General features: G+C 43.6%; 1 protein-coding gene across 3 annotated transcripts in view; it reads left to right on the top strand.

Moving 5' to 3' along the window:
• LOC310705111 (glutamate carboxypeptidase 2-like) overlaps positions 1 to 15,388 on the top strand; it is a 53,243-nt gene extending 37,855 nt beyond the window's left edge. For all 3 annotated transcript variants that reach the window (XM_083499555.1, XM_083499557.1, XM_083499556.1), the window contains exons 13-19: positions 900 to 967; positions 2,374 to 2,465; positions 5,392 to 5,482; positions 9,481 to 9,745; positions 13,156 to 13,237; positions 13,522 to 13,614; positions 14,481 to 15,388. In XM_083499555.1, the coding sequence (XP_083355681.1) occupies positions 900 to 967; positions 2,374 to 2,465; positions 5,392 to 5,482; positions 9,481 to 9,745; positions 13,156 to 13,237; positions 13,522 to 13,614; positions 14,481 to 14,670 (881 nt within the window). In that variant the 3' untranslated portion in view covers positions 14,671 to 15,388. The remainder of the gene's footprint in view (positions 1 to 899; positions 968 to 2,373; positions 2,466 to 5,391; positions 5,483 to 9,480; positions 9,746 to 13,155; positions 13,238 to 13,521; positions 13,615 to 14,480) is intronic.

The following is a 15,388-nucleotide window of genomic DNA, read 5'->3' as shown; positions in this document are numbered from 1 at the left end:
TACACAGCTAATGGCAAATCCCCTGCAATCCCAAGTCCTCCTCACTTGCTCAAATCTATTCCGCCTCAAAACAAGGAGCGGAAGGAAAAGGCTGCAAACTGTTAAATGGAAAAAAAAAAACCCAGGCACAGGGCAAATACCTTAAGTATACCTTTAAAGCAACAGTGCTCTTTCCCTCCCTCCTCCCCGTGGAAAAGCTCCTTGTCCCTTGAGTTCTTTTCCTTCCCTCCCCACTTAAAACGTGGTTACAAAGCACGGATCCACATGGATCCTCAGGATTTTTGCATTGGGCTACCCCAAACTCACTGTCAGATCACATGTCTGTGGCCACAGCATGAACCATAAAAATCATACATCCACTGTTTCATTTAGAATATTTTTTCCTCGTTTTCCTCCTCTAAAAACTACATGCGTGTTATGGTCAGATGCGTGTTATAGAGCGAAAAATACGGTACAAATGCGCATATAGACCTTTAAAACAACTTCATGATTTTCATATTCCGGCCCCATTTAATAGTCATGGAATAGAATCATAGAGGTGGAAGATTCTTCCAGTCCAACCTTCTGCAGTGCAGGACCCCCTTGCCCAACGTGGGGCTCAAGCCCACGTCCCTAAGATCCAGAGTCTTGTGCTCTACCAACTGAGCTATCTAAAAGACAGTAGAGTGGCAACTACCTGTGTGGCATAGTGGTTAGGGTGACGGGCTATGATCCAGGAGACCAGGGTTCTAATCCCCACCCAGCTGTGAAGATCGCTGGGCAACTTTGATTGAGTCACTGCCTCTCCCCCCAACCTACCTCACAGGGTTGTTGTGAGGATAAAACAGGGAGGAGAGCTTGACCTCCCCGGAGGAAAGGCATGATACAACTGCAATTAATTGATATTACTTCTCTTTCAGGCAACTACACCCTTCGAGTTGACTGCACCCCACTGATGTATAGCCTGGTATATAATCTGACTAAAGAGGTAAAATAAAAGACTAGGAAGGGGGGAAATGAACTCTAAGAAGAAACATAATAGATTTATAATATTAATAATAATTTATTATCTATTACCACTGTACTTACAATCAAGCGGTGTATAAATTTTAGGACATGAATGAACGGACACATTTATGGAACTCCCAGCTGGGCAAAAAACCCCACCTGCCTCTAACAGTGCAATCTGAAAACTTTTTATTTGCTTTGAGATACAGCCATTGTTGTCTCCAACTTTGTTGCTGTTCTGTCTTTGATTGGCAGGTGCTAATAATAATAATAATAATAATAATAATAATAATAATAATAAATTTTATTTATATCCCGCCCTCCCCAGCCGAAGCCAGGCTCAGGGCGGCTAACAACAATAAAACAGTATAAAAGTATAACATAAACAACACTCTAAAATCATTCATTGTAAAATTAATTAATTCAGGCCACTGGCAACCATTGGGCCAGAGCTCCGCGAAGATTGCCGAGGGAGGGAGTCAGGCTGCACCCTGACCAAAGGCCTGGTGGAAGAGTTCTGTCTTGCAGGCCCTGCGGAAAGATGTCAAGTCCCGCAGGGCCCTGGTCTCTTGTGACAGAGTGTTCCACCAGATCGGAGCCACAGCCAATAAAGCCCTGGCTCTAGTTGAGGCCAGCCTAACTTCTCTGTGGCCTGGGACCTTCAAGATGTTTTTATTTGAAGACCGTAGGTTTCTCTGTGGGGCATACCAGGAGAGGCGGTCCCGTAGGTACGAGGGTCCTAGGCCATATAGGGCTTTAAAGGTTAAAGCCAGCACCTTAAACCTGATCCTGTACTCCACCGGGAGCCAGTGCAGCTGGTGTAGCACCGGGTGAATGTGATCCCGCAGCGAAGACCCCGTAAGGAGTCTCGCTGCAGCATTCTGCACCCGCTGGAGTTTCTGGGTCAGTCTCAAGGGCAGCCCCACGTAGAGTGAGTTACAATAATCAAGCCTGGAGGTGACCGTCGCGTGGATCACAGTGGCTAGGTCAGGGCGAGAGAGGTAAGGAGCCAACTGCTTAGCTTGGCGGAGATGGAAAAATGCCGCCTTTGTTATAGCTGCAATCTGCGCCTCCATGGAAAGGGAGGCGTCGAAGATTACACCCAAACTCTTAACAGACGGTGCTGGCACTAATTGCGCCCCCGCAAGAGATGGGAGTTGTTTTTCAAATTACTGTTTTGTGATTGCACTCCTGTTCTTTTATATCACTACCTGCTCTGTGGTGCTTTGGGAATGGGGTGGGAGAAGGAAAGCAATAAAACTGATGGGGGGGAGGAAGTTCTTTCTGCTTCCTGTCTCTTGTTTCCCATGGAATAGGAAGAGGGCAGCTTGTTTGTTGCCCATCGCTTTCGTTTTCACGTTTGCAAAACTTACTATGTTTTAATAGATACCAAGCCCCGATGAAGGCTTTGAAGGCAGATCTCTTTATGAAAGCTGGCATGAGAAAAACCCCTCAACGGAGCAGGAAGGTGTGCCCAGGTAAATTCCAGGGGGGGTGGGATGGAGAGGGGATGGCAGAGGAAACAACTGTGGTTCCTTCCAGAAGTGGGGTCCCACCCAGGAACTTAAACAGGAGTGCGCCATGATAGAACAGTTGAGAGAAGAGGATGTTGCTGAATCTTGGGAGCCAGAAAGGGAGGAACTTTTGGCCCTGCAGGAAAATGAGCCTTTGGATTTGACAAATGAACTTGGAAAAAACCAGATTTGGAAAGATAAAGTATGAATTGAATTGGAAATGGGGGGTTGGACTGACCCCCCTATGCAGAGATGTTTGGACTTTCCGAGTCTGGCAATGGGCCGTCAGATGTTTGGAGCTGTGGGGGCTCCCAATTTTGGAGGGAATTGGAAACATGTCTTAAAATACCACATGGAGTCTAGTCTGGACTATGGGAAAGGGGCTGATTTGTTGAAAAGGGTCAAAAACACTACCAAGCTGGAGTTCCCACGAGTGAAAGGAAAATATGAAGAAGAGCTGTGGAAGGGACATGGAAGAGACTTGAAGGCCTCGGATATAAGATCACCAGGTTAATGTGCCAGACTAATGGGATAAAAAGGACTGACAAACCCGGGACCAGGAGGAAGGGACGCTGGAAGAAGATTGGATTTTTCTTACTTTTTTTTTCTATCATTAGGAATGTTTTATAAAATTGATGAATGTTAGAAAAATGTTGAAATGAAATTACTTGGCTCTTGTAAAAATGTTTAAAGAATTAGGTAAAAAGGTAATGGTTATGAGAAGTTGGTAAAAATAAGATTTAAGTTTTAAGCTTTAAGGTTTTTTATAAGATAAGATGAAATTAGAGTAAGGTAATGTAATGACAGAATACTATGAATTATGGAAAGGATTTGCTGTGACAACTATTAATCAAGATACAAGAAAAGGGAGGAGGAGGTCGTAGAAAAAAGGTAATGAAAGTGGAGAATTTGAAAATGATGGTTTTATTTTTTTTTCTGTTTTGTCTTTTTTCTTTGTAATTAAAAAAAAATCTTTTTTCAATAAATATCATTTTAAAAAAAACAGAAGTGGGGTTTCTTCATTTACCTGTTGTGTCACAAGGACCGAAGTGCAAAACAAGCAGGGCAGAAGTGGGACAGCTGTGCCCCGTTGGCCTTCACTGGATCTCCCTAGTCAAAATAAAAAAATTCCTTCCAGTAGCACCTTAAAGACCAACTAAGTTAGTTCTTGGTATGAGCTTTCGTGTGCATGCACACTTCTTCAGATACACTGAAACAGAAGTTGCCAGATCCTTCTATATAGTGAGAAGGTGGGGAGGGGTATTACTCAGAAGGGTGGTGGGAATGGGTGATTGGCAGATAGCTGAGATGAGCCTGTTGACGACTCTTAACGACTGTAATAGGTCTTACAGGAAAAGGCAAGGGGTGAGAAGGTGAAAAATGGCTTAGTCATGTATAATGAGATAAGAATCCAATGTCTTTGTTCAGACCAGGTCTCGTGAGACCCCTCCCCACCTTCTCACTATATAGAAGGATCTGGCAACTTCTGTTTCAGTGTATCTGAAGAAGTGTGCATGCACACGAAAGCTCATACCAAGAACTAACTTAGTTGGTCTTTAAGGTGCTACTGGAAGGAATTTTTTTATTTTGACTATGGCAGACCAACACGGCTACCTATCTGTAACTGGATCTCCCTAGAGAGACAGTGTGGTGTAGTGATTAGAGTATAGGACTAGGAGCTGGGACACTAGGGTTCAAATCCCTGCCTGGCCATGTAACCTCACTAGTGTTGTTGGACCAGTCAGCCAACCTCACTGGGTTGTTGTGAGGATGAAATGAGAACAGAGAGAGCCAAGTACACCACTGTGAGCTGTTTGGAGGAAAGAAGGGTTATGCATTTGTTACTATGCTTTCAATTTATTAGTCACTTACTATGTAAAACAAATTGGGACGCAGGTGGCACTGTGGGTTAAACCACAGAGCCTAGGACTTTTCGATCAGAAGGTCGGCGGTTCGAATCCCCACGACGGGGTGAGCTCCCATTGCTCGGTCCCTGCTCCTGCCAACTTAGCAGTTCAAAAGCACGTCAAAATTGCAAGTAGATAAATAGGTACCACTCTGGCGGGAAGGTGAACAGCGTTTCTGTGCAGTGCTGTGGTTCTCTGGTTCGGCCAATTAAAGCGAGATGAGCGCCGCAACCCCAGAGTCGGCCACAACCGGACCTAATGGTCAGGGGTCCCTTTACCTTTATGTAAAACAAAATAAAAAAATTCCTTCCAGTAGCACCTTCGAGACCAACTAAGTTAGTTATTGGTGTGAGCTTTTGTGTGCATGCACACTTCTTCAGATACTTTTAACTCTTTACTATGTAAAGAGTCTCTAAGTGGCAACCCAGCCAGATGGACGGAGTATTATTATTGTTGTTGTTGTTGTTATTATTATTATTATTATTATTATTATTATTATTATTATTATTATTATTATTATTTGCAGTAGTATTTATTACCACTACTAAGTCACCCTCCCTTGTGGAGTGTTCCCTCAGCCTCCTCTCTTCTCCCCTCTCCTTGGGAGTCCTCTGGGCAGCTGCAGCTGCCGCCTCTGGTCTCTGAGCTGCCCTCCCACCTGCCCCAAAGAGAGGTGCCTCCTCACGCTGCCCCACAGGGGCCTGGGAAGCACCCCCTGGCCAGCCCCAGAGGCACCATTCACCTGGGGAGCTTGTAACCAGGGCTGCTGCTGCAACAGACAGCCATGCAAGCCTTTGGGAGGCAGAGACAATAGCAGAATTTTAAAAGCATAACATAAAATTAGAAAAAAAGAGCAATGTGTTACCATGAAAGCTAGATAATAACCCATAAAAAAGATCAGTGTTGCTTTGAAAACAATAATTTTACGGCAATGTTTACCCAGTTTGCCCTCTCTCCTGTCTCTTTTTTTCATTTCACAAAAGGATTAACAAGCTGGGCTCCGGCAATGATTTTGAAGTCTTTTTCCAGAGGTTGGGCATCGCTTCCGGAAGAGCTCGATACACGAAAAACTGGGTAAGCCTGTTCTGTTACTTCCACAGCATCTTGAAATAAGCGTCCTGGGGATTTGGATATAAATCCCTTTAAAAGCTCAGTGATTTGTTGTTGCTGGCATATGTCTATCTGGGAAGACAATGGAGGAGTGCGCCTTTTGGGGGTGAAGTCAAACAGTTGGAAGGTTGCAGTGCCTGCTGTGGCTGCAGAGACCGGTATGGGAGAGACATGTTTTGTTGCAGCTGGGGAAGATGAAGGCGTCTGGTTGTGCTGCTGCAGCTGCACCATGACATTTCATCTCTCTATACTCCTCCCAGCCGTCATTCCTTCTCTGGTCAGCACTGTGGATTCACAACCTGACTGTCTGTCTCCAGCATAGGAGCCAGTTCCTAGGGGCTGAGGTCCCTTCAGCCCCCCTAGTAAAATATTTGTTGTTGTTTTCTTTTCAATTTTTTTAATTAAATTTTCCACAATTATAACAAAAGCACATAACAGAACAACAAACAAAAAGAAAAACAAGAACAGAGAAGTACGTCAAAGAAGAAAACAATATGAAAAGCACCCTCCTTCCCACCACAATAAAAAAATAAAAACGAACTTAATCCTTTGAAAACCCAACCTTATTTACATGTGGATTGACTTCCTGTAATCTCTCCCTTCTGAATTTCTGCATGTAACAGCTTTCCAATATCATTCTTAAACAAAAATATTTCCAACTGTTATCTATCTTATTCACTTTTCTTACCAATCTAAATCACGTTTATATAATTAAATCTTAATTTAGTCCTAGGCCTATTTGGTACTTTCAAGTAACTTCTAATTATTTATATTCCCCCAGTAAAATATTTGAGGGGCTGGTGAGCACTGCCATTCGAATAGTGTGCGTCTTGTGAGTGATTACCTGCCCCCTCCCTCAATATTTTATTCAAGCTGGCACCCCTGGTCTCCAGGCACTGTGAATTTATTGTAGATGCCAAGTTATTATTATTTTTTAAAAAATATTTTTTTATTAACTGGCCAATCACATCAAATTAAATCACATCACATAAAATTCCAAATTACAAAGCCAAATTTTTAAATTTTGTTGGGGGAACCCATACTTCAAGATCCAAAGGGGGATTCAAATCATCTTCTTATTACTGCATTAATGCCCAAATCAGTCCCAATCAGTCCAAACAGAGTTCATAGTTCTATCCAATCTTATCTTGGTGTTTCCACATCATATCTTATTCATATAATTTCTCTTTTTCCTTTACGATCTCTTCTGTTATTCTCCTTAAACCGATAAGCAAATATAATAATCCTGTGTGAATTTCCCGTTCTTCCAATCTAAGTCCAGATGGTTTCCATATATCATCTCCTTCATAGATAACATCGTTCTTTCCATCATAAATCTCCAGGCGCTGTGAATTTATTGTAGATGCCAAGTTAACCTGGCAAAATTCACTGGAAGCGAAAGGGGTTTGGCTGTGGAGTTCTGTAAGACTAAAACCGACTCCAAAGATTATTTAAGACCAATGGAGGCTGGCACTCATTCAGATTGACAGGGCGGAAGCTACTGACAGGTAGAGGAAAGCAATTTTGCTTTTGCCTTCATCCTCCTCCCAAATCTATAAAGGCCACGCTAAGGAGGAGATCCTATGACAAGATGCACCAGGATGAGCAGTTTAGTATTCATTGCAATACTCAATCAGCCAATCCCTGCCTCAGCTTGGCTCAGCCAGAGAGTTAAACTAGCTGCTGCAAAGGACAGTGTGGAAACAGGACGCTGGACTAGATGGGCCATTGACCTGACCCAGCAGGGATGTTCTTACATTCTTAAGAATGTAACCAACCCCAGCTCAGCATAATTTCCTCACTGCGGCTCAGATGGGGCTCAGCCACCTGAGCTGAGGCCAGTGAGGTTCCCCCCAAAGGGGTGTTCTGTTGTTGTTTTTAAAGTAATATTTATTAAAGTTTTACAGACATTAGAAAATTTCAAAGTTTAAACTCAAAAAATAAAGACAGAGAATAACCCTAATATGATAAAAAAGAGAATTACAAAAAACAAAAGCAAAACACATGAAAAATACAAAATAGAAAACAGTTAACATGAAAAAAAGAAAATAAAAGAAATCAATAATTTCATATCTTATACTTCATTTACTAGTTTCCTGACCTCCTCACACCTCCCTTTTTGTATTCCAGTTCAGATATTTAATTCAGCAAATCCTTACCCTCTATCATTTATCCTTACTCAGCATCTTAACCTATAATAGGGGTGTTCTGGAGGCACTGCACGGCAAGACCAAGCCTGGATCCTAACTATGTCCAGTTGGGTCATGCAACTTGGAAACCCTGAATTCCAAGCCTGAATATGCAGGCAGGCAGAAAGTCTGTATTGTATTTAACACTCGATTGGGAGCCGCCAAGAGTGGCTGGGGAAACTCAGCCAGATGGGCGGGGTATAAATAAATTGTTGTTGTTGTTGTTGTTGTTGTTGTTGTTGTTGTTGTTGTTGTTGTTGTTGTTGTTGTTGTTATGTTGACCAGCAGAATATTTACCAGCAGAGCCCAACAGAAAGCCCTTAAAGCATGACATTCTAAGAGTGAGTGTCAGGCTTCAGGGAATCTGACACCCCTCCCTCAAGGTAGGCTGCCAGTCATGGATAAACAAGAAGCTCTTACCAAAGTCTTTATTCAGTATTTGCCTCTTGGGGTAATGGCATTGCTCCAGGTAATCTCCTTCCCCCTTCGCTTCTCAGTCGTCAACAGTGCTATGGTGCTACGGTGGCTGCTTAAGGCCAATTGCCTCTTAGCCCTTTGTTCTCCTACTTTCACTGCTCACCGTGTTCTGGAGAAGGCGGGTCTGGAATGCTCTCTAGTGACCGGTGTTGGTCTGACGCGGTCGAAATATATAAAAAATTGTCCAGTAGCACCTTAGAGACCAACCAAGTTTGTTCTTGGTATAAGCTTTCGTGTGCGAAAGCTTATACCAAGGACAAACTTCGTTGGTCTCTAAGGTGCTACTGGACAATATTTTATTTTTTATATATACAGTGGATGCTCAGGTTGTGAAAGTGATCCATGCTGGAGGCATGTTCGCAACCCGCAGTGCTGCGTCTGTGCACGCGCTGGTCATGATTCGGCGCTTCTGCGCATGCGCAAAGTGCAATTTAGTGCTTCTGCACATGTGTGAGTGCCGAAACTTGGAAGTAACCTGTTCCGGTACTTCTGGGCTTGGCATGGTGCGCAACCCGAAAACATGCAACCTGAAGTGTCTGTAACCAGAGGTATGACTGTGTCATACCATAATGTGTCATCCAGCTGTTCCTGCTCTGCTTCTCCCATTATTTCCCAGCTCTGCGCCTATTCTATCTCTGAGCTGTGACCCTCCTCATACCACTGTTCTAAATCTATACTGTCTTCCTCTTCTTGGGAAGGTTCAGGAAGAGGGGGAGGCGGTCTCCAACTTTCCTCCTCCGATGTCCAGTCCCTGACAGTGAGGCAAGGCTGAGCTGACCCATATCCACCGGATGCTGAGCTGATCTCACAGCCAGTGCTGGCCAGAATGGGGCCCAATCCCACCACAGCACCTCCTGATCCTGCCATGAGTGACCAGGCAGCTGATGTGGCAGTGGCTGCCAAGAGTTTGCAAAGTTTGGGTTTCACCCAACCCAGCTCATAGGGCAGGCTTCCTCAATCTCGGCCCTCCAGATGTTTTTTGACCTACAACTCCCATGATCCCTAGCTAGCAGGACCAGTGGTCAGGGATGATGGGAATTGTAGTCTCAAAACATCTGGAAGGCCGAGGTCGAGGAAGCCTGTTGTAGGGGTTTTTTTGGCTGCGCGTAAAAACTGATGAGATGTGAAAATGCACTCTGAGTGTGCCCACTTCTTACTTTTCTTTTCTTTTTTTATAATAATTTTTATTAAATTTTCCATTATACAAATATCACCATATCAAACATTTTCACAAATTTCAACTTTTGGACTTCCGTTAGCTTCTCTGCCAATAATCTGTCACTTCTTACTTTTCAGAGGGTGGACAAATACAGTAGCTACCCTGTTTATCACAGTGTCTACGAGACCTACGAGATCGTGGAGCAGTTTTATGACCCCACTTTTAAGAACCACCTTGCTGTGGCTCAGGTGCGTGGAGGGATGGTGTTTGAACTGGCTGATTCCGTCGTCCTTCCTTTCGACTGCCGGGATTACGCCAAGGCACTCAGCGGTTACGCGAACGTCATTCACAACATGACCCTGAAACACCAGGAAGCCCTGGTGACGTACAATGTGTCGTTAGGTATGTGCTATCGGGCATAAGACAAGAATCAGAGAACAGCAGAGTTGGAAGCAATCTTGGAGGTCATTTGTTCCAGGGATAGCTAACAACTAGATGTTTAGGACTACATATCTCATCAGTTCCGGCCAGCATGGACCAATGGATGGTCAGGGATGATGGAAGGTGGAGACCAACAAAACCCGTAGCAAACCACATTATTATCATGCTAGCTATCCGTACTTTCCTCCTACCAGAACCCCAAGAGGCTAAAGACATTCCGTTAGAATTTTATTTTATTTTCTCATTTAACAACATTTGTATACTAACTTGATTGTAATAAGACCTCTAACAGTGGCGGGGGAAACCCAGCCAGATGGGCGGGGTATAAATAATAACAGTAATAATAATAATAATAATAATAATAACAACAACAACAACAACAACAACAACAACAACAATAATAAAATTATCATTATCATTATCATTATCATCTAAGCAGATTGGGGGGGACGACCCACAAACAATTAAAATTATAAATACAGTGGTGCCCCGCAAGACGAATGCCTCGCAAGACGGAAAACTCACTAGACGAAAGAGTTTTCCGTTTTGGAGGTGCTTCAAAACGAATTTCCTATGGGCTTGCTTCGCAAGACAAAAATGTCTTGCGAGTTCCTGCTGGTTTTTTCCCTCCCCCCCCCCTTTTCCTAAGCCGCTAAGCCGCTTATCAGCTGATCCGATCAGCAGATAAGCCGCTAAATGGCGCTAATAGCGCTAATAGCACTAATCCTCTAATCCGTCAATGGGCTTGCTTTGCAAGACGAAAAAACCGCTAGACGAAGAGAATCACAGAACGGATTCTTTTCGTCTTGCGAGGCACCACTGTAAAAGACATTTTAAAAAGGCATTTTAATGAAGCCATTTTAAAACATCCAGAAATAATTAAAATCAACACTGAGCAAAAAGGTTAAATCACCTGTCAGTAGTCTGCATGACTGGGTAAAGGTAAAGGTAAAGGGACCCCTGACCATTAGGTCCAGTCGTGACCGACTCTGGGGTTGCGGTGCTCATCTCGCTTTACTGGCCGAGGGAGCTGGCATACAGCTTCCGGGTCATGTGGCCAGCATGAATAAGCCACTTCTGGCGAACCAGAGCAGCGCATGGAAACGCTGTTTACCTTCCCACTGGAGCTGTACCTATTTATCTACTTGCACTTTGACATGCTTTCGAACTGCTAGGCTGGCAGGAGCAGGGACCGAGCAATGGGAGCTCACCCCGTCGCAGGGATTCGAACCGCCGACCTTCTGATCGGCAAGCCCTAGGCTCTGTGGTTTAGCCCACAGTGCCACAGGCTTGCCTAAATAAAACCTTTTTAAACAGGCACCCAAAAGTGTACAAGGAAACCCCCCTCATATATCAATAGGCAGGGAGTTCCAAAGTGTTGCCACAGAGGGGTTTCTTTCAAGTGCAGAACAGTGCGTGGTGTGCATCTGTAACTGTGCCAGTTCCACAGATCAAAGGGGTTCAGAGAACATGGATGGGATAAGGACATCCTGCCGTCCAAATGGTCCCAAGTTGTTATGGTCCTTACATGCTAATAGTAACATTTTGTACTTGTCCCGGAAACAAATCAGCACCCAGTGCTGATCTCTGAGCAGAATTAATGAACCAGGTGGCACTGAGCACACTCTGAGCCCAGGGATTTGTTTTCATTACCCTAACTGAACCGAACTTGCAGTCCTTTCACATGCCCTGGTTACCTTTCTTTATTTCAGCAGCCTGATTTAGATGGGGGAAAGTAATTTTGTCTATTGCCGTGGTCAAAATCCATTGCTGACCACTGCAAAATCACCCAAGGATCTAGCAGGTAAACCTTCTGCCCACCTTTGCCTTGCTGCAATGCAGGAATCTTGCAGCAAAGACTCATAGAGGTTCCTTGGAAAGTCTCAAGAGGAAGGTTGCAAAGTGGGACTCCTAAAAAAAAACAAAAAACAGTTCCCCAGTGACTCTGTTAATCCAGCTGCTTTGCATATCCCACTGGTGTTGGATCAGTACCCCACCTGCGCATGAGTGCATCACGATTCCCTTTGTGGGCTCTTTCCCTTGCTAAGCTGGCTGTGTCCAGGTCTTATGAACAAGCCCTGGTTTTTCCCTGGTCAGCAACTAGGCTTCCCATTGCTTAGGGCAGAGCACTTCTTTCACGTGCAGAAGGTCTCTCTTTAGTTTTTTTAATTCATTTTCACTTTTACCATTTAACATCATATATAAATCATAATCCTTTTACAAATAGGATTTTCAGAATCCCCAAACTTCCTTCCACCCCTCCGCGGTTTCCCCAGATGTTCTTTTCAAACTGCATTGTAGCATATTCTCCATATTTTCATAAAGCTCTATTTGTAATTCTCACTTCATTGCAAGTGGGTTTTTTTTAAATCCTGCCAATGTTTTCAGTTGTTTACGATGTTCTTTCAAGTAACTTATTAAAAATTCCCCATTCTTTGTTAAATTTATTGTCCTCTTGATCTCTGGTTTCCCCAGCTATTTTCGCCAATTTGGCATAGTCCATCATCTTTATCAACCATTCTTCTTTCGTAGGTAGATTATCCTCCTTCCATCTTTGGGCAAGTAGCATCCACGCAGCTGTTGTAGCATACATAGATAGTCTCTTCTGATCACATGCAGAAGGTTTCAGTTTGCCCCGATGTTTCCAGATAAAGCACTTTAGCTGGTGCGGTTGAAAATTAGTTCCCCTTGACATCTTGCAGAACCACTGCCCATCAGAGCAGTCAGTGTGGAGCTAGATGAGACCTTGGGGCTGTAGTGGATTTTTCAATGAAGTTGCTGACCCAGTTTGCAGAAGTTGTGAAAAAGGCACATTCAGTTATAGGGATCATTAGGAAGTGAATTCTTTGGGAAACTTAAAACCAAATCACCAGCATGATAGGCATATACAATGTCTGTTTGTCTGCGTTGTTATATGTAAATTGTTTTGCAATAAAGTTAAAATTATAATAATAATAAAAATAAATAAATAAATTTTCTTTATACCCCGCCCTCCCCAGCCATGACCAGGCTCAGGGCGGCTAACACCCGATATAAAAACAAATTGATTGAAATACAACTTAAAAACAAGATTAAAATGCAACATTAAAACATTAAAATACAGCCTCATTTCAATGGAAACTCAAATCAAAAACTTTTTTGGGGATGGAAACGTCAAGTCTTCACCAAGGCTAACTATCCAGGCTGGTCCTACATGGGCCAGAAAAAAGCCAGAGAAGTCCCCAAATAGGAGTTCCATCACAGGAGGAGAAAGGAAAAAGATGAGGGGGATGGAATCAAATTGATTAATAAACATTTAATATTTCCATGGATGGAGCAGACAAGATTCATGAAATCCAATGATGAGCTTTCCCCCCTCTTTGCTGTCCCAGGTTCTCTCCTGGATGCAGTGGGGAAGTTTTCAGAATCTGCCAGTGACTTTCACAAGAGATCGCAACTACTGGACACCAATAAGTAAGTCGCCTAGAATTATTGGACACCTGGCCTGTTCTGCCCAGGGGCAGAATTCTTCAGGCTGAGGTCTGTTGATAAATGCATGCTAAAGACGTCCCCTCAGTGGACTGGGAGGGTCTAGCTAGGAAACTCCAGCTCTCAACTTCCAAGAAGCTGTTGAATAGACCTGTGTGCATTTGAGAATATCGGCTTTTGTGTTGGCTCCCAAAGGGAGCAGCTCTGTTGGAGCAGCTTTGATGCTTTTTTTGTTTGTTTGTTTTTTGTTCCTGTGGTCTAATTTGCAGCCCTATTGCAGTGAGATCTTGGAATGATCAGCTGATGTTTCTGGAAAGAGCATTTATCGATCCCCTTGGATTACCTGGCAGGCCGTTCTATAGGTAAGAAAACATATGCTCTTTGTAGCTCGGTTGGTAGAGCATGAGAGTCTAAATCTCCGGGTTCTAGGATCCACTTTCAGCAAAAGATTACTGCATTGCAGGACGTTGGACTAGATGACCCTTGGGATCCTTTCCAAGTCTACAATTCTATGATTTATCACCTCTACATTCCCTTCCCTTCCTTAAAAATCTTTAGATTCTCCACCCCTTTCATTACCAAAAAACAACCACCAAAAAAACAACCTCTGAGTTGGATCTCACATACAGAGACATTTATCTCGTGGTTTTAAAGTGTTTAACAAGTGATGGGGAGTCTCAAACACCAACCTATGTTACAATGGAATGTAAATAACCCAAATGCCAAAAACAAATCATAATTGGGAAACGGCTCATTTGATTTCCAAGCATTTCTAAATGTGACCTGAGCTTCTGCCCCCAAACACCTCAACTCCCTTCCTCCTACCTATCCTAATCCGTCCCCTTTTCCCTTCAAAACTCACTTACTGGGGCCAGCAATGATGGCAGGAATGATGGTTCTCCAACCACCTTGAGAAGAAAAAGCAAGTGGTCTTTCCACCCTTCCTTCTTCGGCTGATGTTGGAGTCAGACCTAATATCTATCACCTTCCTGTCTTCCTAAGTGTGATGTGCATCTATCAGAGACAAGAAAAACGCTTTTGCCTCTGGTCCATGGCAGAAAGAAATTCCCCGCTTCTGACAAAGAGGAGCAAAGGGATGGATGTTGAAAGATAGGACTTGAGTCCCTGAAAAATTTCAGTAGGGTTGGTTAAGGTTCCTCCCCAGTCACAACCTCCCCAGATTTTATCATGAGCTCTGCTTTTTAAATATGGTTGCTTGTGTTTCCAGACACATCATCTTTGCTCCGAACAGCCACAACAAGTATGCTGGAGTATCCTTTCCTGGTATCTACGATGCCCTGTTTGACATTGCCAACGCAGAGGACCAGCAGAAGGCCTGGGAGGAAGTCAAGAGACAGATCTCCATTGCAGCCTTCACAGTCACTGCCGCAGCTGGGACTCTGAAAGAAACAGTGTGAATCCCTAGCGGGTCCAAGGAGCTGCCTCTACTTGCCAAAGTCCTGCTGAGTTTGGAACTTGGTGGCCTTAGAGACTTTCCTTGTTCACATGTTGCACTGAACACAGCTACAAGCTGCCTTTACCCATGTACAAGTGATTGTGTGAAAGAGTGCGCCCTTGTTAATTTGTTCACCTCAACCATTGTGTACACAGACAACACAGGCATTGAACATTACTGTGCACATAGGTACATAGGTACCTATCCCAGGGATTTCAGTGGGCACTTAATCATGGATAACCATATAGGTTTTCAGCTCAGAGGACTTAACACCAAAAGAGAAATCCAAGCTATTCACACCATCACAACCCAATCTTGACAGGCATCTCTTTCATTGCCTTCCCTGCCTTGAGGTTTTGAGGGCCATCAAAGCCAATTTCTTGATGGAAAAACAAACAAGTAGTTCAATTGGTGCAGACCTTGATGCAGAAGAATGCCCACCTTCCAGATCCCCAAAGATGTGATCTGATGGCACACCAATGTGTTGATGGATCTCAGTTCCCTTGAAGGCATGAGGGGTGTTCACACATTACATTCAATATGAGTCACTTTGCAAAGGATTTAAATTTGGGCTTTATTTTAAAACTTACTTTTAAATTCCATGGCTTTATTATCTAATTGCACCCCAAAGTTTTGGGTGCATCTTTACAAACTTGTACACAACCAAGAACAAAAACAAA

The sequence above is a fragment of the Podarcis liolepis genome (assembly GCF_965112155.1).
Source record: "Podarcis liolepis genome assembly, chromosome: 4".
Taxonomy (NCBI): domain Eukaryota; kingdom Metazoa; phylum Chordata; class Lepidosauria; order Squamata; family Lacertidae; genus Podarcis; species Podarcis liolepis.
This window is presented reverse-complemented; position numbering and strand designations above follow the sequence as displayed.